Source organism: Lutra lutra, chromosome 9 (assembly GCF_902655055.1).
Source record: "Lutra lutra chromosome 9, mLutLut1.2, whole genome shotgun sequence".
Lineage (NCBI taxonomy): Eukaryota > Metazoa > Chordata > Mammalia > Carnivora > Mustelidae > Lutra > Lutra lutra.
This window is the reverse complement of record NC_062286.1, coordinates 32,459,185-32,484,066: the sequence shown is the minus strand read 5'-3', so window position 1 is coordinate 32,484,066 and position 24,882 is coordinate 32,459,185. Positions and strand designations below refer to the sequence as shown.

The window sequence follows — 24,882 nt, the reverse complement described above, 5'->3', positions numbered from 1 at the left end:
ACTTCCATGCCACGAGAGATGGCCCAGGCACTCCCATTTGTCTAATGACTGGTCATCTCAGGGCTTTTCCTCCACACCTTCCTATCACTCTCAGGAGTTACAAAAACACCATCCTGGATGAAGCCATCCACACAGCTCTTAGACCTTCCTGCTTCCCCCCTGCCCAGGATGGGCTCCCGGTCCTCCACCTGGGCAAAGGAGCTGTGGTCCCAGGAGAGCCCCAAATCTGACTGCTTCTCTGACTGCACCCACAAAGCACAGCAAAGAGAGCCCCAGGAGAGACTGACCAATGTGATGCTTATTAATCAATTAATTAATTAACACCAGAAAAGCTTAAAGAAACCCAGTGGTATTTTGCAATATGCTTCCCATTGCCTAAAGCAACATTCTTGGCTTTGTCAGATGGTGAGGTGAGATTATGGGGAGGGGGGAGGGGGGAAGTAGGAGGCTTCCCAAAATTGCCAAACTTGCAAGATTAAACAAGTGCAAATTAGTCAGTGTCCAAATTTATGCTGAAATGGAAGATACTGTACTTTGCAAGGTTATAAAGTAGCATTTCCATGTAAATACACAGCAAATGAATCACCAATTTACATTTTCTTAATCTACTACAAGTGGTCTCCAGGATCACTAGAATGACAACTAGAAGTTCAGCATCTCGTGGGTCCTAATTGAGCCTGGCCAAGGCCAATCCCAGGCATCTGCTTTATCTAAAGGAGGGAATAATGGGCAGTCATGGTAGCGAATGGTGGGCAAGCCAAGGCTGTGAGCAGGATGATTGTGTGGGATGCCCTACAAATGACAGGCCATGCCTGTCCATCACCCAGACACTGCCACAGACCTGCCCACCCGCCCTCCTGGTGACCCCTTTCTACTTCTGAGCCCTCTTGGCATTCTTGCCTTGTCACAGTTCTCTATTTCTTTGTAGGAAGAATGGTCACAAACTAGACATCATTCCATAAACAGAACCTTCATACTGTACTTGCGCAAGACTTGCTTCTTGCCACACAGAAGAGAAGCCCCTCCAGAAGTCTCCTGCAGCGACAATCACGTCCCACAGCCTACCGCCCGAAACCTTGTCTAGAGACTATTCGCTCTAACTTCACACCTAATTCCTACATGCTTCATCTATGGCACCCTGTTCCTAGCCCATTAGAAGCAGCAAAGTGGAATATATAAAAGGTCAGCTACAGGCAGACCACAGAGGCAGAAGGAAGTGATATTTAGAAAAGCAGCCAGTGTTAAAAAAAAAAAAAAAATCAGAGCAACCACAGTTTTTTTAGAGAATAGTAGACTGTGTTTTATTTAATTTTGAGGCACACAGTTCTACATACTCCTGCATGCCCTATGGCACCTAAGTATTACATCATCATTCATAATGATGACCTGAATCATGATGCAAAAATTAAATTTGGTGCTCTCTGTTTCAGAAGGCAAGGATGGGCATCACCCATTGAATAAATACATCCATCCATGGAGATGCACAGAAAGGTAGGTTTTAGCTCTCTGGAAAACTCACCCTGACTTCCTGATGCTCTAAATAAATCATGAAATGTAATAATTTGGAAAAATCTTAGAAATCATGAAGTCTGACCCTTTACTTTGGAAAACCACCAAGAGGGATCTAGAGAGGTTTACGTGACATGCCAAGGTCCCACAGGCAGCAGGAAGAGCCAGGCCTAGGCCAGGAGCTCCTGGTGCTCAAGTCTCCACATCCCACACCCCCCACAACCCCCGCCCACCCCACGCTCCACCCCACAACCCCTCTCCTCATTCCTGCCCCCCCCACCACCACATGGACCACCCCTGCTCTGCATACAGATGGTAATTACCAGCAGTTCCAATGTCCTTCCCCTGGACCACCTAGGCTTACTCAGGGTACATGTGTCCTTTTTCTCCTTGTGAAAAGCTGCTTTGAGGGATGTGGAAGGAATGTGCTGTGTACTTTTAAGGTGTTCTCTTATACTCTGTATCTTATTCCTTGTCATATGGCTACTACAGAGACATTTCACTTACTTAATTTATAATCTCCCAAGGATTGTGTAAGACTGTTGTATTACGGTTTATAAAAGGAAACAAAGAAACAAAATCCCAAAAGAATGAAGAAACTTTCTAAGAAATATTTTCCCAAACCAAGAGAGCAAAATTAAGACCATTATGTGATGGCTCGCCTCTCCTTTTCTATGGACTTGCTTCTCTCCCATCTTCCCCATCACCATTTAGGGTAGGTTAGTTAACCTTCTTCAAACAGTTTTATTTTCCTCCTCTTAGATAATCTTCTAAGTAAGTCTTCCAAAGAGCCCAAGGTTTAGGACAGGGGCAAGGTGTGGTGTACCTCCTCAATACCATAGACCACATACAGTCTGTCTTCTGGAAGTCACACTCTGGCTCTCTCGATAAGAACCAGCCTGACCCTGATGGAGATGATGCAGAAGATTGGCCTGCCTACCTAGTCTCTGGTTTGCATGGAAGGATTTAAGTAAAAACAACTGGTCCCGTCAAGGATCGGAAAGTTGCATGGCAAATTGGCCATTATAATCATTGCCATGGATGACCAAAGAGGTCATGTAGGTATATCCTTTCCTCTGCAAAGGAGGAAACTTGGGGTCAAGGCAAGTCAAATCACGTTCACATTTTCTGAATGAGGCTTTCAGTAAAATTAACTATTATGCCAGTTACAATATGTGGCAAGCCACTGAAAATATCATTTGAGGGGGGAAAAGAGAAACTGAAATGAATAATCAGGATTCATAATATGAATTAAATTAAACTGATCGAATATAACTTCCGGGTATTTAACACAATGGATTATTAAATTCGGAGAGCATATCTTTAAAACTTTTGAACAAAATGAAGCATCACACATAATTGTAGACTTCCCATTGACTTCACATGGATGATGAGTATTAAATACTCTTTGAAGCAAAGAAAGAATGAAGCTGGAATTTTTCCTGTGGTAACAAAAAAAGTATACGATTTTTTTCTTTCATCAGAATCTTTCCAAAACTAAAAAAAAAAAAAAAAAAGGGACGCCTGGGTGGCTCAGTTGGTTGGACGACTGCCTTCGGCTCAGGTCATGATCCTGGAGTCCCGGGATCGAGTCCCGCATCAGGCTCCCGGCTCCACAGGGAGTCTGCTTCTCTCTGTGACCTTCTCCTCGCTCATGCTCTCTCTCACTGTCTCTCTCTCAAATAAATAAATAAAATCTTTAAAAAAAAAAAAAATCTTTCCAAAACTTCCCCAAAGACATTTAAAAATGAGCAAGTAAGGCAAAATTTAAATTGTACTATGCAATTTTCTAAAGGGTACTCCCTTTTGTTCTCTTTTATAAACTCTGACTCCAGTCCCTAAAGCCAGATCTACCTTATTATTACCAATTCCTTATGAAATCATCTAAGAAGAAGAAAAAAGTAATACAGTTGAATTCTTCCAACCAAATGGCAAACATTGCTCCCACAGAAGAGACTTCCTGGAACAATATAGAAAGTCCTGCTTTCTCCTTTAAAATCCTCAGGAAACGAAAAAGAAAATTAAGCAATAAGAAAGCCTGTCACATTCAAAAAAGCAAAGAAAAGACATATGGGTGAACAATTTGAAAACAAGAAAAGGCTCTCAAATTTGGATTGTCCTAATGCTTGCTTACCTGCTTCTAGAAAACTGACCTTTTCCTCTCCTTACACTTTGCAGAGTTAATTAAGCTGCTGTTTTCTGGGCATCCTATAATTACAGCTGGTTAATGCCTGAAAAAGACCCACCAGGTTACACGGATCCAATCTCTGTATTTATGAATAAGAAAATGAGGCTCTGGAGGGGTGAGGTGACTTGCCCAAGGTCACAGAGTGAGTTAATCACAGAGTGGAGAAGATGCCCCAAGTCTCTGGACTCCCGTCTCCTCAGAAAACTTTTGCAAAATAAACTTGCTGGAAAGATCACTTCAGAACGTCAGCAAAGCCACTGGTCTCTTAGAGAGCCACTTCTGCCAGAAAAGCCCTAGGGGAGCACTCTTGCATTGCATCCCCCATGATTCTGTTGGGGGGAGGGCTGTTCCTAAGCAATGAGCCCGCCGCAGGAGCAACCAAGAGTCTTTCTGGAGTGTGTTCCAGCTGTTCTGCCCTCTGGCCGAAGGAAGTATGTAATTGGACTTGCAACAGTTTTACTGGGAAAGAAAAGAGTATTTAATATACCAAAACTGTACAAAGAAATACTTGGAACGAACTTTGCAAAACACTATGTATGTACTGCGTTCCCAGTATTTCTAAAGCCCCCTATTAGGTCCTGGGAAAGAACAGAGACAACAGAACCGTTCCTTGAAGGTAGAGACTTCCTGCGGAGATAAGCAAGGAGACAAGAAAACCTCAATGATAACACAATCCTTTAGTGCGGGATTAAGAACACTTTCTGAGGAAAATCCCCCCGAAAGAAGCTCCCTATTAATTTTACACTGATTCTTTGAACACTTCAAAAGGAAAGCATAGCATAAATGTTTTTGTTTTTGTTTTTGTTTTTGTTTTACATCTACTACTATCCCTACTTTTTAAAAAATGCCAAGGACTTTGTCTTTTTGAATTAATTATTAGAGTCCGATGTTTTGAAAATGGAGAATAATTCTCCCTTCTTCTTAACCTTGAATTGAACAAAAAAGGATGGAGTGGGCGAGAAGAAAGCAAACCAGATAGGATGGCCATGATACTAATCAAGCCAATGCAATTTTTTTTAGCAGCCATTCTATGGAAAGATCGCCATGGGCCAGATACTAATCAGGTGGTACCTGTCCCTGGCCTTAAGGCAGGGAGACAAATAGACGAGGAAACGAGCCACAATACAATGTAGGAAGTACTGTCATAGAGGTATAGATAAAGCGCACTAGGGTCTCAGCTAATAAAGTAATTAACTTTGCAGTGTGAGGGGCTGAGGCTCCAGTCAAGGAAGTATCTGTGGCATGAAGCTTTCAAGGAAGGGAGCCCAGATGGACAAGAGGGCATGGTATTTCCAGCAGAGGAAACAGAATATGCAATGACACGGACAGTGAAGGGCATTTGTATGGAGAGAAGAGCAAAAAGGCTGGGGTAGCCCGATCCTGATTTCACTGAGGAGTGGCTGGGTAGATCACAGGAAACGGAGTTAGAGCTACACGGGGAAGATTATTTTATGACTTTTAGGATATGCTGAGAAGTTGAGACTTAGAGCTGTGAACAGTGGGAAACCACCCAATATATATATATTTTTTTACCCTTTTAACAATTTTTAAGTGAATAATTCCATTTCATTTAGTACACGGTATAGCCATTGCCCCTTTTTTTTTTTTTTTTTTCAGAATATTTTTATCAAGCCAATAGAAAACCCATTAAGCAGTCACTACCGCTTCCTCCCTCCTTGGTTTCTCTACAGATTGGCCTATTCTGGACATTTCTATAAACGGAATCATACAGTACATTGCTTTTTGTGTCTGGCCTCTTCCACTTAGCCTAATGGTTCCATGATTCATCCTTATTGTGGCACGAATCAGCATATCGTTCCTTTTTTATGGCTGAATAATGTTTCATTATATTAAATGCCACATTTTGTTTATCTGTTCATCAATGAGTAGGCATTTGGGTTGTGTCCACATTTTGGCTCATGTGAATAGTGCCGCTATGAACACTTGTGTAGAAAAGTCACCAGATAGCTGCTCATTTGTTCCTTCCTGCTTTCTTTTCTTTTCTGCCTGTTCTCCTGCCTTTTTTTTTTTTTTTTTGAACCTACAAATTGGCATGCAATCTGGTGGTCCAAATATATGTCCACCCACATACCTTGCGGCTCTACACCATCTTCTGAGGCTTCTGTGCTAAAATCCTCCTAGCTCATCCCATCTGTAATGGTTCAGATTGTTTTCTTGCTTTGAAATGCCTGCTCTAAAGAGGCATCAAGCTTTAATAAATAAGACTCTCAGTTTCAAATGAGATGTCCAAGAGGAGCCTAGTAATTCTATCCGAAAATGTGAGGTGCCCTGGAGTGGGTTGGCCTGCTGAGATGACAGGGGTTCATCCCAACACAGTCTCCCTCCACCCACTCCTTCAAACCCAAGATCACACACAGCCACCAAACAACTGCTTCCTCACGTGGCCTTCTGGGTTTGCAATTTTGAAAGCAAACAATTCTTCACAGAAATTTCATGGCTTATTCAAGCCCTTAAAGACACTAGCAATGTGTCAAATTGGAATTGGTTAGTTTCTCGGGTTTTGAACCTGGGCTTCTACCAGCACATCAGGACACAGACAACAGCTGGGGGAGGGTTGCTAATTTTCCTTCTCAAGTCATTATAGTGATAGATGCACTTTGTCGTTGTAATTACGGTCACTCAGGTACCAGTCAAGGGATGAGAATGAAACATATGATTGTCACTCTTGTTTTCTTGCTGGAAATTAAAACGAGTCATTCTGTGGGGTGAACAGATTTTTATAAACCAAGCTGGCTTGGGGGTAGGTGCAAGGCCTATTCAGAATAATGATCTCCACAGAGGTCTTCTCTGATGTGCACAGAACTTCTGTGTAAGTTGCAGGCGGGGGTGGGGGGAAGGGAACAAATGTTGTAAATGTTGTATAACCAGGAAGCACTGAAACACTGCCCTCACCAAACCAGTGTGCATTGAACTTATAGCAACAGCACTATCAGACCTTAGGATACATTTATATCCCCTAAAATGCACAATTTTAGACATTTTACATTCCATTTTTAAAAGTGTAATTACCAACAGTAATTTAGAAACAACCAGAAAGAATTAAAGATTAGAGATTAAAGAACCACAACTAGCTCCTTACAAAGGCACCAGGCTTTCCAGATACTTCCATGTGTCCAAAAAAGGTAGTAGAATATGCTGTCTTCAAATATGTCACTTTTGCATAAGGATTATTATGAACTGAAAGCAATTGAGAAGTAGATTTAAGAAAACTTCTCTGCTCTCCTCCTTCCCCTCTCTACCACGAAGGATAGAAGCCAATCACCAGAGAAAATTCTAGACCCTTATCAGCCCAGAGACAGTATCAGATGATCGACATTTAAAAAAAAAAAAAAAAATCACTGAAACTAGTCCTTGTTTATCCTTAGTTTTCCTCATATATTTGCCTTCCCACAATCTTTCAGTCCTAGAAACTTAAAGTCCTTTTCCTTTGTATGGTCTCTTCTTAAAAAATGTATTATTCTTTTGTTATGATACTATAGAAGCCCAAGTTCTAACCACCACTTTGAGTTACTTATCTCTTAGTGCTCCCATGTGCATGAATCATGCACATGTTAAACTTGTTTGTTTTCTTTTATTAATCTGTCTTCTGTCAGGTAGGACAGGACGACATTTGGAGTCCCTTGTTGTGGCAGGCACTATGATTGTATACACACCAGCCAAATTTCCTTAGCTGACAGAGCCCAAACCTTATTCACCTGTCAAGCAGCCAAATGCTTCCCTGGGGAGACTTGACCCTTCCCCAGCGCCAGGGGAAAACTTAATTGGTCTAAGGGAATTATGATAATTCCATCCCATTTGCCAGAGATTGGTTTAGGAATGGTCATGTGACAATGGTCCCACTAATGACACCAGTGGGAAGTCTGCTCAGAGACCTTTGGGAAATTACCCTTACTATAAAAAAAGGTTCACAAAATGGGGCATGGCCTCCCTTTCTTCCTAGGCTTTGAACATCACTGTGTAAGGAAGTGACTTGTGGCTCTGCTGTGATCAGGAAGAGACAAGCCTGAAGGCAAAAACACCCATGTTGGGATGACTAAAGCCCAACAGCACTGAATCTTTAATCAGCCCTGCATACGGGCTTCCTCCAGACATCTTGCTATGGGAGATAATACGTTTTCCTCGTAGGTTAAGCCATTTTATTTGGGTTTTCTGTTATTTGGCACTAAGAGATCCTTAACTGATAAACCCACCTATGTAAGTAGATGTTTATTAAGCACTTTATTAATTGCATTTTAAAAAAATTAGACCCACAGCTCAAATTATAATGTTTCATACCTAATCAGAAATGCTGCTGTACCTGACCTTTTCAGAAATAAAAACAACTGTAGAAAACTACATATATGGTGGGGGGGACAGGAGGGGGAAGTCTGCCATTTTAACCTGTAAACAGAACTGGAAGCATGCTAATACAAAAACTCTGTCATAGTTTAGAAATAGAAACATGCTCTAAAATGTACCCCTGCCACAGATTTCCAAAATGAAAATCCAGGGCCTATTAGTAAGAAGCACTCAATTTCCCCCATGGCATAATCATAATATTCTTGCAGAATCATCTGTATGTGTGGCTTGGAGACTAGGGAATGACTCTGTTTAATGCTTCTCAGGGGCTCTCAGACATATTTATTTCAATAACCGTGCCACATTTGGAGGGCATACAAAACTGTGACCTTTTATATGCTTTTTCTTATCATTTTAAAAAATTTTTCCCAAATCAGGTGTGTTGGGACCAGTTCAGAAGACGAAGAGGTAATGAGTTCTTTATACATCTCCCAATTTTCCAAATTAGTGGTGGTGTCTGGGGATGACTTTGGGGGACCGAAGCACCCATGCATACGATATCAGTCAGCCTCCCTTACAACCCTCCACCCCTAAAAAATTATAGACGAAGCTCCTATCCCTGCCAGTCAGACTGGTGTCTCCAAGCTTCTTCTATACAAGACAGAAGGGCCTCCCTGATCCAAATGATAGACTCTGTCTTATTAAATAAAACAAATTTAAAATGATGCTGAATACAACATCCCCTCCCTCCCAGGCATTCTAATAAGACGCTTTCAGAAAGAAAAGGAAGGAATTGGCTCTGGTTTGCTGGAAATTGATGGGCACTGGAAGCATCATGGGCATCACAGCAAGAAAAGAAGGTGAGGATCATTGCTCAAAGTTCCTTTCAACTCTGTGGATCTTTGATTCTATATGTGCTCACCCATTTTCCTCCCACCAACCTGAGTTTCCTCCAGAAAGAAAAGGTAACACTTGGGATGAAAAAAAAAAAAAAAAAGGAAAAAATTACAATACGACTTTGATGCTGCTTCAGCGGACATCTTCTGGCTGGATGTTATCTTTTACTGTTGAATAGCAAATGCTTTCCTTGTGTCTTTTGTTTTGTTTTGTTTCCACACTTGAACAAAAGACACTATTTTTCAGAAACGTTCATGTTAGCTGTCACTGTCACTTTCCTGCCACTCCTTACTTCAGCTTATCTCATTATTTGCTGAATACCTGTGAGTTTCAGTTTCTTCAACAGATACTTCCATTCTCTGAACACCCAGGTGTCCTCAAGTATGTTCCATGAGAAGAATGAAGTGACCTGGCCCAAGGGATTCTGAGGCATCAGTGGCATAAAACAAATACTGAGCCCCAGTTGGCCTCGGCTCTATTATATTTTTGGTTTCTTCACCCCTACGGTTGTCTCCTGCGACATCAAACTGTCACAGCGATGACCGGTATCATAATTTCTCAATCACATGACAGGTGATCACTTCTGTTGTTTTTCAGGATAACTTCACTGAGTGCCATTTAAGGGGATGCCCACGCTTAAGACTCCATGACAACTGTAAACATCACTGTAAGCGGTTTTCAAAATTGTGAGAACTTAAGAAATGGCATTTAAAGTCAAATTTGTCACCTACCCAGACTTCCTACCTCATTGCTCTGGGTATGGTTAGGGAAACACAACCCCACAAGACGGGAGGACATAGCAACCCGTATTTTTTACTAAGCAGCATCTTATCACCAACGACACTCGGTAACATTGTTGACTGAGTGATGCAAATGCTCACATCCCCTACACCAAATAAAAATTCCTTAAAATGTAAACAAAAGAGATCAGAGCCAAATATAGCCCTCCCTCCCCTCCCCACCCTGCCTCTTCCACTATGATAGACCCTAAGCAGGCATTGGCAGATGGAAGCATCAGTGTTGATTTGCAGTAGAATGACCTGTTGCAAAGGGACAATTAAGCCTTCTGGAATTATCGATACATTCAGAATTTCCCACTTAAAATTCTGAAACCTCTCCCCGCGTACCTATATAGCATCAAAATACTTGGAGAAAACCAAAAGGAAACACAGTAGCACCTTTATGTCCTTTGAGGAGAAATTAGTGGACTGATTTTTACCTGTGAACAGAATATCAAAAAAAAAAATCTGAACACTGGGGGACATCTAGCAAGTTATAGAAAATAATTCCATGTGTCCTCAGTCATTTGAGATAACAGAAACTAAAACATGGCTTGTATTGTTCCCCCTTTTTTTTTTCACTTGCTAATGCGTTCTCTGATGGGCGTTCCCAAGACATTATTGTTAGGTCTGCAATCAGTTTATCTGGCTGAATTTCAAGAAAGATGGAGTGCAGCACAGAGTTTCCAGTCACCCTGCAGGAAACAAAGGCTGTCAGCCTTAGACACCGACGCTGAGTCACTCATGCTCCAAGTTCAGTTACATCCTTTTAGTTAAAACTAGCAATAAGATAGATTAATCACTGCAATCACTTTTAACCACAGGGAAACACTATAAGAAAGTGAAAAAAAATCAACCGTCATAAATTTTATCAGCTTTTGAAGATAAAGCCCACTTTCTATTTACAGTTGCCTATATTTTGATAACAATCTTTACAACTAGTTGTGCAAAGCTTTAGACAATGTCAGTGTGGTGGTGGTTTTTTGTGGTGTTTTTTTTTTTTTTTTTAAATAACAACTGTAGGGAAAACTAATTTTTTAAGCCTGAAGCAAGTCTACATGGTTCAGATGATCTTGGCTGAACTGCCTTGAAATGGTGAGCTAACATTTTACTCCAAAGGAAACCTATCTGCTCTTTGAAGTTTCTGGAGTCCTCAGTTTGGTTGTTTTCAACTTTTCCTTTCTATTTTACCAGTTGCATTTGCAAGGGGCTGGCAAGCGAAGAGGATGACCAAATCTCATATTTTTATTCTTTTAGCCAGCAAATAGTACCAAAAAATAGAACTCAGATGTCCACGTAATTGAGTATGAAAGGACAGAGGAAGTTCCCTGGGAGAGAAGGTGAACAGGAGAAAGGTGGGCGGAGGGAATCAGGAGACAGCCACACCAAGGTCACAGCTGGCTTGGCAGAGGTCACAGATCAATAATCTGGGGTATACTGCCCTTCAGGTGTAACAGAGATGAAAGGCAAGTTCATCCTTGGTTAACGGTTGGGAAACCCTGTGACCTGCCTAAATTTCTTCAATGTTCCCACTCCTCCTGGGCTCCAGCTTAACATCTGGAGTCTCCCTTTCTCCCTTAATGGATCTTAACGTCCAGATGCTCCCCTAACAAAAGCTTATCGCCTACAGCAATCAAGAACACTTGCAATTACCAGTAGTCAGCCTGATGGGGTTTGAGGGCTCTTTTTGAGCACTGGAGAAGAAAAATCAGTAACTAAGGAAAGAAAAAAAAAATCACAGCAAGTTGGATATAATTGGATGTGAACCTTCTATGACATAGCAAAAATTCTTCCTTTTTTTTCCCCTCAAAGCCATTGCTAAATGTTATCCATGAGACGTGGTAGATACAAATGTCATTGATTCTGGCAATTCTGATCCCAAACCACTTAAAACCCCACCCACTTTTGTGTTTATAAATGACTTTTACAAGAGAATTCCTATGTGCGGGTGGAAGGATTTAAGCAAGTGTCTTTTTTTGAGAGCAGAGTGGCAAGTAAGAATTTAATTTCTATTCAACATAACCTTCAGGAGCGTTAGCAATAGAATGTGTTGAATCATAAAGTACTACTCTTGGCTATGTTCAGCCTCAAAACACTTTGCAACAAAACCACAAATCTAGTCATTAAGAGTTGTGTAGTATGAGCTGGCAGTTGGTTAATCAAAAAGGGCTCATTTAATACTGTGCCTGGTGTCAGAAAGGATACAGAAAATCAAATGTGTCTCTCTCCACTGTGCAAGATGAATGTGTGTGACAAAACAGTGCACCGGGAGGCCCCCCATAAAGTTCAGCTGAGGGATGAAAAATCCCTCCTTTTTGGCTCAGATGAGAACTTGGCTCTGCTAATGAGCAGTGAGAGAAGCCCTCTTCAAAGTGGAGTGAGCACACGCCAGGGGGTATACAAGCAATCTTTTGGAATGTAGGGTGAAAACAGTTGAACTTGTGTTGATATCTGTTACCACCCCACTTCCAAATTTGCTTTTGTCTGTGTTCTATGATGCATATGTTCGTACAGTCCATAATTTAAAAATGAGTAAATATAAATTATAGAGAGTGAGGCTCAAAACCATTTCAGAGACCACTTGCTTTCCAAGTAAAAAAAGAAAATGAAAGTCTTAATGTTATCCCTAGCACCCCCAAAGCTGACGAATTCCTTTGCCAGCAGCATCTTCTGGTTCAAGACAAGATCTGAAAACTATATGTGTGCCAATGGGTCAGAGAGGAGCAACAGTGCTGGTCTCAACTGTCCTAGATCATCAGCTCTTGGGCGATAATTATTTTAACACAAATGATACTTTGGTCTACAAATGAGCTGAAGAAAAGCATCAATCTACTTCTGTGTCAGGTAGAACTTGGTGGGTCCTGTACAGACTATTAATTTCATGGAAAATAAGCAACAGGGGAAACAGATAAATCATTAGCAGAGTGAAGAGCAGATCCAATGAATTCCTACCAATTTTCCTACTTTCTTTCTCTTGCAGAGAACAAAATGACAAAGTATATGTGTCCCACTGTCTTTGATATCTCTGTTTATCTCATTAGATGAAAAATGCTTCTGAAACCACAAGGACATGTTTTATTTCAAGTTTCAAGAATTCAATCCCAAATGATTTATACAAGTTAACATTATGCATACAAAATTACCATCTTCACATTTCTGAAATTCTACCCCTTTAAATTTCATAAAAACAAAACCCTGCAACACTAATATTCCTTTTGTTTATTGCAGGCCAAATGTAATATTAGGATTTGATTTACATCAACAAGGTACATATATTTGAAACATAATGTTAATTGTTTTTAATGAAAATTTTTAATTAAAAAATTTTAGAAAATTTAAGTGAAGCCTAGTAAGAACAGTTGGAACTTTTGATACAATTTCAATGACTAATTCCCATTCAAAATTAATTTCTCCGAAGTTCTACATAATGGATTCACAAGTCTCATCAATGTTTATTTATTAAAATGAGTGTTTTCAGTAACCGAAAGTAGCATTATATAATGTTTTCAACTGAGTCTCCTTCCATCTGTCCTCCTATTTGAATGTTCATCCAGTAGTTTAAACAGAAGAGCTGTACTTGGAACACAAGGGCCGGTGTCCCCCAAAGGGCAGAGTGCTCCATCACTCTGCACATCTCCTCCATCATTTGCCTACCAGTGCTAGCAGCCCTCCCCGTGTCCTCCTCCCGTAACCTACTAAAGGTGGTTCCCACATTACTCACTAGAAACTCTACCACTTGATATGAACTCTATGAGGACAGACATTTGTATCCTCTACACCTAGAGCAATACCTGACACCCAATATTTATTTGTCGAGTGAATAAATCAGATGAATGAATGAATGAATGAAGAACCTATCTGTAGGTCGCCTCTTCTCGTTTCCAGGGCTTCTTACGTAATCCACGCCATGTCTCCTGCTCTACTGGTTTTCCCTGACTTTTACATGGACAAGTTTCTTTCAAACCTCTAACAGTCCCAGTGGCACAGAGGGGCCAGAGCTCTGAGCTCTAAGTCCATTCTCCCAAGTTCCTGCAACTGGGCTCTCTCAACTTTCAGGTCCTTCTGATTCCTCAGAGCACTCACTTTGTATACAGCACTCACTTTGACCAGGACAGCAGCTTCCTTAGCATCAAAAGTTAGCTACAAGAAGGAACTATATGGAAGAATCATTTAGAATCAACTGACCAAGTCAAACACAAAAGAACCCCATGGGCCACATCTTCCTCATGACTTGGCATATAACAGGCTTTCAATGGGCATTTACTGCACTGAATAGTAAACTATGGGAATAGCGTGTGAACCTAATCTCACAAAAGATTTTGCAGGTTAAATCCCATAGAGCAAGAAAGTAAAAATGTGGACTGGCCAATGTAGTGTTAGGAAGAGGAACTGCAGCTAGAAAAACACCTGTAATCAAACCATGCTGGTGAATGGTTCTTTGTCAGTCTGGTAGAGTAGCACGGGGTTCTAGTCTTGGCTCTGAATGCATTTATGAATAGTTCTGCCACCATTCTAATCAAAGGTCCTACTCAGAGGTCCAGTCTAGACCTTCTAGGGTCACTCTGGGCTAGAAGTGAACTAGAATCATAATGAAGGGTGACGATTAGATTTTGGTAATTTTTCCCAAATACTTGTTCCACTGAGATGGATGCTTTTCTGGCTCATGAGATTTCTCTAAAGTAGATTAAGAAGAGCTAGTCTGTACATTTCATTTCTAAACTAATTTTTCATTGTTTACATGGACTGTTTCTGTCTCTGCTACATCTCTCAGAAATACTCCTCTGGCCTCCAGTAACATGAGATTAAAATAATTCCAACTGTGAGAATGCTTTCCATATTACAAACTCTCACTTTCTTCTCTGCAACTTTTACTCACCTCCAGGCTTTCCTTCTGAGTCCTATGAAGAACAGCTCATCTCTTTTTTTTCTCAAAAGCTCACTAAATACCCCAGGTGGTACTGGGGTCCTTTCCCACCTCACCCTACTCTCCCATCTGAGGCTATTTTTCTTCTTTTCTGATGATTAAAATTGCTAAATGTTAAAACTCTTAAACAAGGTAATTCAGAGAAGAAAGTAAAAATAGACCATAAGACCCTATTTATCTAAATTTTTAAATTAGATGCGATGTCAACCGCTGGATACATATGACTCATTTAAGAAATTCATGCCACAGCCACTAACATCCAATGCTGAAACAAAGGTAATGATCAAAATCAAATTATTCATGGAATTATAGAATTTTAAAGCTGTTCATTTTGCCTATTCATTTCATAGGTAATGAAAAGGAGATCCAGAAGGGTTATGTAACTAGCCCAAGGTAGGCTAGTTGCAATGTTAAAAGTACTTGAAGTATTTCTGGCCATCTCCCAAATAACAAATTATGATCCTATCATGTAATGATATCTGTCATTCTCTCCAAACCCCTCATGTCGTAATAATGTCAGCTCATTAACTTCCCAGAAAGCTAAATTTACACTGTTATTATTATAACAATGTTAAATTTTAGAACTAGAATATTCCCCAAAGAAGAGTCAGCTTTCCTAATACCATAGACAAGAAAACTGAAGGCCACTGAGGTCTCAACACTTCCTGGAGGGTGCACTGCACTGAGCAGTAGAGCTAGCAATGGAGCCTGTGTCTTCTGGTTACAGCCTAGAACCCTTCGCTATTCTGCACAAACGATTAGCTAAACACTACCAATACGACAAAGCTGATATTGTTTTAATCTAAAACACTGCACTCATGATGAAAAAAAGCCAATGAATTTAACTAGTATGGGAATCTTATGCAAGTGTTCGGCTGGACAAACATTTGCCAGAAAGACTATAGAAGAAGGGATTTTGAACAATAGGTGGGAGACTGATTCAATGACCTCTAAAGTCCCTTTACCTTTAAGATTATTTGATCCTGGACTACCCCAGAGCTGGGCACCTCAGCTTGCCAGGGCACTTCCAGAGGTGGGGAATGTGCAGTATCCTGTGGGGGCCCCTCTCCTGCTGTTTCAGGCATTCCTCTATATGCAATTTACATGCAATCAACTACTGTAGGCATAGAAAGAGTGTAAGGCAATGCAGCTCTGTCATTTCCAAAGACAGACTACACTGCTTAGCTTTCAAAATTGCCTTGCCTAAATGAGCATTCCATAACGGAGCCTCCAAATCCAGCTTTTACAGTTTGTTCATGTACTATGCTACTATCAGAATTAATTATGCAGCATCTTCATGAGGTGAAATCAGATCTGGATGTGAGTTAGGAGAAGAAAGAAAAAGGTGCACTTCCCAAAGGAAGGTTACTGTATCTTATTCCCCCTAAAAGAGCTGGAGTCTTTCCATGCACAGACAGATTTCAGATGGCAGTCCCCAGCTGAGCTAGCCATGAGAAGGAGGAAGTTGACATGTATGAGAAATGAAGAATATGCCAACTAACAAGACTCTGAAGGCCAAAACGTTATTAACCCCCTCCTTTCTACGTAATCCCATGCCACACTGCAATTCCACACCAGTCTGTTCATTGGCTTTGCTGAACGGCTACTAAATACTAAAATGCAGTGATTTTAGACTTTTTCTTTTTCTTGCAATAATGAGTCCAAGGAAAAGAAAAAAGCCCCCCCCCCCATTTCCAGAGAAAAAGAATTGATATTAAGAGTGGAGCTCTGAAAGTTAGAAGGAAACTTCACCAATGGGATTGTCACTTGAATATTTTTACATGAATGAAACTACCAAAAAAAAAAAAAAATCAAACTTCTTATTAGCCACACATGGGAGCCAGGCATTGCATAGATTTCAGAAGAGCAAATTGATGCTCTACAACTCGGGACCAAAACCAAAACTACCACAAAAGCAACCTAACAAGGTATCACACCACAGAGATTCCATGCCAAATCCAGAGAGAAGCACTTCAAAGGGTTGGGAAGCTTCTCTCCTCCCCTCACCCCGGTGTGCCCAGACATTGAGGATGGAGTGTGGAGTCACCAGGAAGGTTGGGGAAAAGTAGATATCCTACCGGTGTTCAACTGCCTCGCCAATGAATTAATGCTATCTGAGGTCCAATCAACAGGAAACCCTGCACTTTGGGGTTGGGAAGAAGGTCTTGGGCCTTCTTAGCTTCCCTTTAGCCTGCCAGGCTGGGATGGCCACACCAGTTCCATCTAACGCCAACATGAGCACAGTATAAGAAGCCCCTTGCCGCCTCTTCTGAGGCTTGCACCACTTTTCTTCCAAAGGTATTTCTAAAAGGAAAGCACAACTTGAGAGGTGCCCAGCTGGGAAGGGTCTGGTCTTTTTTATTGTTACCTCCGTAGGGGAGCAGTGTCAAGAAAATCTACACCTGCATTCCAAGTCAGGCAGGTGTACAAAGACAGGGAAGGACGAGGGGAGAGGAAAGGAAGGAGGGAAACCGAGGCAAAGGAAGGAAAAAAGCAGATAAAGGGGGGGGGTGCCTAAGGCACAGACTTGAGGGAAAGGGAAGGAGAGGGAGAGCAGGATGAGAAGGAAAGAAGAGAGTCATGGAAAGAAAGAAGAGCGAGAGAGGGAAGAAGGGAGGAAGGGGGTCGTCAAGAAAGGGAGAGATGAAAGAATGAGCCGGGGAGCGGAGCGCGGGGACGCGGCGGGGAGGTGGCCGCGGGAACCGGCGCGCTCCTGGGGAGCCGGGGGCTGCGCTCTCCGAGCGGGCGCCCAGGGGCGCAGGGCGCAGGGCGCACCCGCCGCTCACCTTTCAGGATGAGGGTGTCGATGTCCCGGTCGATGCCCAGGAAGTAGCACTTCCTCCAGAGGCCCGAGTAGGTGGCGAAGAGCGGCCGGCCGCACTCGGCGTCCAGCCCGCCAAGCCCCAGCAGCGAGCGCCAGGACTCGGGGTCGGCGCGCCCCGGGCCCCCCGGGAGCAGCCGGCGCCCCAGCGGGGGCGAGTCCCGCAGCGGCAGGTGCGACAGCGGCATCAGGCGGTTCTTCTGGTCCGGGGGGTCGGCGCCCGCGCGGCTGCGCTCGCAGCTCTCCTTGTGGCGCCGGGGGTCGGTCTCGTACCAGTGGTCGGTGAAGATGGCCGTGACGAGCAGCCCCAGGGAGCAGAGGCTGAGGCCGAGGCTGAGCGCCGTGACGAGCGCCCGCGGCTCCATGGCTTCCCGCCCCGCCGCAGCCGCCGGTGGGCTCGCGCGCCGCCGCCAGACACAATGCACTTGGCCTCCGCTCTCCTCCGCGCTCCCTCCCGCGTTCCCCCACCTGCCCCCCACCTCCCTCCCGCGGCCTCCCCGCCCTCGGCTCCCGGCCCAGCTCGCTCCCGGCCCCCCTCCCCGGCACGGCTCCGACCGCCCTCCCGGCCCCCCGGCTCCCCGCCGCCCCTCCGCCCCCCGCGCCTCTCGCACTTTCTAGCTCTCCGCCTCCTCCCCAGCCCCTCGCCCGCCTCTCGGCGCCCCCCCACCCGCTCGGTCCCCTCGCCTCCTCTCCACCTCCCGAGTCGGCCGTCCGCCCTTCTCTCCAGCGATCCCCCCTTCCCTTTTAAACCCTTCCTGCCGCCCTCACTTTTCTCTCCTATCCTCCTCTCTCCCCTAACCCTGTCCCCACTTCCCCCTACTTTTCTTCAACTCTTCCTCTCTCTTTTCCCCACTCGTTTTGTCTCGCTGTTTGCGGACTCCGCGTCCTTTTATAGCCCTGCCCTGGACTCGAAGCTTCTCTCCACCTACCCCTGAGCAGACTGCCTCGCGTCCTCTCCCCTCCAACGACCTTAAAAGACATCCACCGACATCAGACTCGGGCTTGTCACTTGTCCAAGTTGATTTTGATCAGTGTCCCGTTTTGTAACCAGAAGCAAATCCCATCCAGATCGGACTGCGTGGTAAAATTTAACTCTTTGGAATCGTGGTCTGGAGCCGAAGACCCTTTCTCTTGACGCCTGAAGGATGCAGCCTCTTAGACCCCTTGGCAGCTCTCCAGGGTGCTCTCTCTGCCTCTCCCTTGCCCACTGCCACCTCTAAGCGTTCTCTTTCCTCCAGCCTCTCTTCTGGAGGGAGGGGGGGGGGGAGGCACCGAGTGTCACTGAAGCGTTAGAGCGATGGCCGGGGATTTTCTCCCACTTCCCTTCAGCCTGCTCTGAGACTGAGTTCTTTTTTGTTTGACCACCTCCATCTCCGGGCAGAGTGATGGCCTCCTGGAATTTCTAGAAGAGCATGGGATCAATAAACCCTTGCAATGGCACCTGCTCTGTGAGGTGATTATTGCATTTGAATAAAGAAAGCCCCCGATAATAAATCAAAGTAATGATTTTCTCCCGTGCAAGTTTCTGGCATGGAATGGGAGGGTCAACGAGAAAGCAATGCTACACCACAAAGTCCCCATCTCAGCTCCCTTCTGTTCTTTCAGGGCGCCTGTGCAGTCCATAGATGTTAATTAGGAGACTGACAGATTCACATTCACTAAAATGAGGAAATGTTAGAACCCAGGGTTACTGGAAGATTCAGCCACTTACTCTGTGTAGTCTTACAACAGAAGTGCAAAACCCTCGTGCCACTTAATGCCCTTGAGGCCATGTCAGGGACAGAGAACCATGCTGCAGGAGCCCAGAATGCCAATCCTTGTGTTCTTATGCTATAAAATATTAACGATCAAGAGATTATGAGGCATTCATTAGATGCTAAATGTCATTACTCCATGATTTAATGGGACTTATTAATTAGTGCCCCACATCAATTGGTATTAATGGGATTTATATACTTCCTTTGGAATGACATCTGTAAAGGTGGAATGAGAATCTTGCTGGGATTTATTTTCATTGCTGTTTGTGCTCGGCGTCTTCAGAGCATGTATTTCCGCTGAAGGTTGTAGACCTCTTCTAAGCTGTTTAGTTCACAGATAGGTCACCTAAGCAAATCCTTCCGTCGTATCGGACCCCTGTGCCCGTATCTGCTGACCTGACAGTGTGAATTATTGCTTGGGTTTTCTCACAGCTTCAGCAAGATCTATGGGGAGCTCTGGTCTAATTAAGGAAGACAAAGAATTATAATTTTAGTGTTTCTCTCACCTATAAGCTTTTCCTTAACAGGAAACGCTAAGCTCATCAAAGGAGTCTTATCTGGATTTACACCAAAATGACGAGACTTAGAAGCCTTCTTTTATTTATACGCTGTAATGTGTGTAAAACCCCAGATCTTTACAGATATGCAGAGAGAAATACCTTTAACTGTAAGCCTACGGTTGACATCTGAAATTCACTCAAGTTGTCATGTGTCCTGCTATTTAAAAACAAAACAAAAAAACGCCTCTTGAAAGGAGGTGATTACAGACCTTGCAAGCCTCAAGGGCGATCAAACCTTTGGCAAGCCCTCACCCCGTTTTCATACACCAATACCCTACAAGACGTAAACAGCCTGCCACATTTCAGAGCCCCTCGATTATCTTCACACAATAACCCTGTCCCCAGCAGAAGTGGACGGAGGGAAACCTCTTTTTAAGGCACTTTTGTTTAACTTTAAAGAGCATAATTCTGCTTTATTTTCCTAGCCACAACTCTTTGATCCTACCCTTCTTAGAGAATAGCATTATTTTTGAAGCTCATTCATGGCTCTGGCTAAGACCGGCCTCAGCATATAATCCAAAGGTTACTGTATGATGGATTACCCTTGATAGTATTTCATAAAAAAAGTGTCATGCATTACAAATATGGGCCAGCAGCATGTAATGAGAGCACCGCCTCTGCTGGTGCAGTATCAACAGCCTCAGCGGGGATGGGACACATGATACGCACACAGGCTTTGCTAAAGCAACTGCACGGTGCACCATCCCTGTCCTTAAAACTTCTCTTTTGGATATTTCACACTACCAAGTGTCACCCACTAACCCCCACTCTGTTACAGGAGTGGGGTTACGAAGATGAATGGATAGTTCCCATCTTCAAGATGCTCCCAGTCTAGTGGCCAGAGATGGTCCCATCAACTACTCCATGTGCTGGAGCAGAAACGACAACGAAGTGTTGTGGGAACGAGGACAAGGAAAAAACTTCCTGCCCGGGGAGGCAGGCAGGCTATTAGAGGTTTCCGAGTTAGCACCAAAGAATGAGGTAAATTTCACCAAGAGGATTAGATCAGAGATATTGGCATGACAGTCAGAATAGACTGCTTTGATTTGCATATCTACTTCACAAGCCCAGAGGCTTTCCTATTTGGGGCCACCGTAAAATAAGAACTTTTTTCTACATTTTCAAATGGTAAAGCTGACAGGTTCTAATGCCTGACGACAAGCTAAATGCTTGTAGGTGACTGGAAGCAGAAGCAGAAGCCAGAATCCAGTCAGCGGATGAGGGCACTTAGCCGGGCAGAGACTCAGAATGATAGGAGACCAGATACCCTGCCAGAGCTGTGCGGCAAGTCTCCGTGGTGGCTATGCTGTGACCGCGCTGGTTCTTTGCCTGTCTTCAATTTCCGCTTTGTTGTCCCCAGGTCTGATCTCTCCCACGCGTCCCCCAGAGAACCACAGTGTCCAAAAATGACAGGGTAGAGCCAGGGACACTGCTGTGTCTCACTGCCTTACTGAATTCCGCATGTCCAAAAGCAAACCCTTCTATCTCCCTGTGTCCAGCTGCTCCTCCCTGCTTCTCCTTCCTTGGTTGACAAATCATTCAAGTTACTCCAACTCAGTATTTTAGAATTATCTATCACCTTCACAAAAATCATAGGGATTTTTCCTTGGAAATGCCTTTCATAGCCAATTCTTCCTCTACATTCTATCACTTGCCATCACGATGTCTCCATCACTTTACAAGTGACTATCATTACAGCTTCCTCCTTGGCCCCCACGGTTCCGGGAGCAGCCTTGCCTGCCGTTATCCTGGATACTGTCGCCAAATGCATTTTTCTCAAATATTACTTTGATTATGTCATCCTTCAGCTTCCAACTCTCCTTTCTAAGTTGGAGAGAATCATCCGCTATATAACTCCGGAATCCTTCTTTATTCCCATAACATTTAAACTTCCCAACTGACATGTCGGCCATGTTTAAATATTTAGAAAACAAAATGTTTTTGTCTTCTGCAAACACACTTATCATAATATCTAGGTGCTTTGTGACATTCATTGTATTTCTCTTGGCAGTCAGGAAGTTCTTAAATAAATATTTCCTTATAAAATGTCTGTGTGTGGGCACCTGGGCGACTCAGTTGGTTAAGCCACTGCCTTCAGCTCAGGTCGTGATCCCAGAGTCCTGGGATGGAGGCCCGCATCAGGCTCCAGCTCCACGGGGAGTCTGCTTCTCCCTCTGACCTTCTCCTCTATCATGCTCTCTCTCTCAAATAAATAAATAAAATCTTTTAAAAAAATGTCTGTGTGTGTGTGCACATGTATGTGTGTGTATGCACACACACACAGATCTCCAATCATCACAGAACTATGGCAATGATTTATTGACATATCTATACTAAGCTACCCATGCTAACCATGAATATTTTTTTTTGCTCCAATGCTGAGACCAAAAGCAATATCTTCCCTCATTTCAAACATTTAGATTCCACAGGATTTAGACAATGCCATTTCACCAAAACCACACTCTGGCTTTCATAACAAATGGGAATTTATATATATATATATATATATATATATATATATGTATATAAAGTAAATATTATATATATGATATATATATATATATGGATGGTGTCAATTATGTTGTTAATCTACAATATGTCATTTCTACCAATAACTGAGGTTGAAGTCACCACCCTACATTGTTTCCGTGAAACAATTTCATTTTCATTCAAAAACATATATATAGTACCTCCCAAGTGAGTTATTGCTCTAGGTCCCACTGGTTTATGCAGAGATGAAAAACACCACAGACTGTACCCTCAAGGAACACTAGGTCAGTGGAGAAGAGAGATGGAGACCAAGAGGCTACAAGGAAGGACTGCCTGGGATGAGAGCCATCACAGAGGTTCACAGGAAAATCTAGTAATGAGGGATTCATTTCCGTTGGGAAGAATATAGGTAAGCCAAGTAGAATAGATGCTTTCTCAGTTGGGCCTTGGAGGAGAAGGGAGATTTTCTGTATGTGTGTCAACTCAGTCCAGGGCAAAGCCAAAAGTAAATTTTAGAAGCAGTGCCTACCACAGTACTCCTCTCTACCCCACGTATGTGGTTAAGTCATCTTGGCAGTGCCATTTTGTCACTAACTCGAAGCCTGGAACCATAAAATACCACAAAACCCCCAAAATAGATGGTGCCTGATAAGTTTCTCATTTCAGTGACACACCACAGAATGTCACCATTCTTTTTCACATTTCTGGATTTAAGCTGTTTCCTTTTTGGAGCCTTTAAACACATATGGTGGGGAAAACGCGCGCGCGCACACACACATTCAAAGAAACCCATAACCATGTTAAATCCCACTCAGAGTGGGATGTTTTAGCAGATGGTGGCTTATTAATTGCCATACGTAGCTGTATTCCCCGCCTTATCTGTGTGTGTGGATACTGGGTTTTGAAGTTGAGGTCTCATGCAGCTCATTTAGGCCATGTTTGACAACCAGCAGAGACTTGGATACAGCTAAGATACTCAGTCTCTCCAGTTCATAGCAGCCTGAACCGCTGTCCACATGAGCAAAAAAGCTAGTGTTTCCAGTGTCTCCCCTTTTCCTTACCCTTGAACGTCCTCTTTCACCTGGGTCTGCTCTAAGACACCAGGACCTGGGAACCACACAGAGGTGCTGGGGTCAGACCACCTGTAAATTCCAGACGGCTACTTCCTACCTGCTCACTCTTAGCCAGTTACCTAACCTCCCCAAATCACCTAAGTTTGGAAAAACAGGGATATCAATACCTACTCCACAGGATTCATGATGACCACATGTTAAATATGTTTCCTCCCAACCCCCACTCCCTTTCTCATCCCTACTCCATTCATGTAAACATATAAACATGCTTCAGAAAACCCATGGCCTAATTATATTAAGCTCATATTATTTATATGTCATAAATACAAATGGCTGACTATATTATTAATGATGTGATTTTTTTTAATATTGCTTCTATTATTCTTGTAGGAGAGACAATCTATTGTTCTCATTTGTTCAGTTAACATTATTGAGCACCTATGAGCCAGGGAGAGAACATTCCAGGTAGAGGGAACAGCCAGTGCAAAGGTCCTGAGGCATGAAAGAGCTTTGTACTACTGAGGAACTGAAGAGAGACCACTGCAACTAGAGAGTAGGGAGTGAGGCCACGAGTGGTATAAAGCTCAGTTGCAGGGTTAGTCAGGGGCCAGATCGTATGTGGTCTTGAAGGCCATGCTATGGAGTTTGGACTTCAGACAAAAGAAAACCTTGGAAGAGTTCTAAGCAGGGAGGAGCATGAGTTAATTCACGTTTTAAATGTCAGAAGACTATGTGAAAAATGAATTGGCTCTGGGTGTGGCAGACGCAAAAGCAGGGAAACCAGTCAAGAGTCTTATTACAACAGTCTAGACACGGCGTATTGTTAGTAGCTTAGACTAAAGAGACAGAGAACATTAACATTAACATTAACAGAGAAGTGCGTGGAGGTCGATGTCACAGAATTACTAGTAGTCCAGAGGAGGGAGGGGAGAAATCAAGAACCATGCCTCCATTTCTGGTCTGTTTGAACTGTGGTATCATGTATGGAATGTCAGGCGTACTTGGGGAGAAGTAAAAATTCTGTTTTGGACTTGTTAGGTGTGAGATGCCATTTAGAAATCTCAGCTGGCTCTATGAGCCTGAGAGGAAGGGAAGGAGTCTGGAATGAAGATTTAGATTTTAGAGATGTCAGCATATAAGTGTTATATGTATGTTGATATTTAAATTCTCAGGACTGGATAAGACAGCTTAGGGGGAAGTGTAGCTCGAGGAACAGAGAGATTCAGGTCAAGGCCTCCTTGTAGGCACTTAAGCATCAAGACCATGCATGTCCCCCCAGCCAAGGCAGGGCAGTCCAGTAATGGTGACGCATAGAGAGACAACAGAGTCTGGGATGTGGAGTCAGCCAGACTTGGGCTCAAACTCTAGCATGTTGGGGTTTTGTTTGTCTGTTTGTTTTGTCTTTTGTTTCTTTGTGGGGAAGAGGGATTTACATCGCCTCTCCAAACCTCTGTTTCCTCATCAGTGCAATGGGGATCCAAGGAATAAGTATTCTTCTTAGGGTTGCTATAGGAATCAAATCCACAGTGAATACAAAACACTTAGTGACATAGCATAAAGCCTGACCTATAGGAAATGCTCCAGA

At 43.2% G+C, this 24,882-nt stretch overlaps 1 protein-coding gene across 2 annotated transcripts in view; it reads right to left on the bottom strand.

The window, feature by feature from the left end:
• TMEM178A (transmembrane protein 178A) overlaps positions 1-17,913 on the bottom strand; it is a 57,817-nt gene extending 39,904 nt beyond the window's left edge. Inside the window, exon 1 of one of the 2 annotated variants that reach the window (XM_047746802.1) lies at positions 17,383-17,913. In XM_047746802.1, coding sequence (XP_047602758.1) covers positions 17,383-17,782 — 400 coding nt within the window. In that variant the 5' untranslated portion in view covers positions 17,783-17,913. The remainder of the gene's footprint in view (positions 1-17,382) is intronic. The other variant, XM_047746801.1, reaches the window with a different exon arrangement.
• Between the last annotated feature and the right edge of the window lie 6,969 nt (positions 17,914-24,882).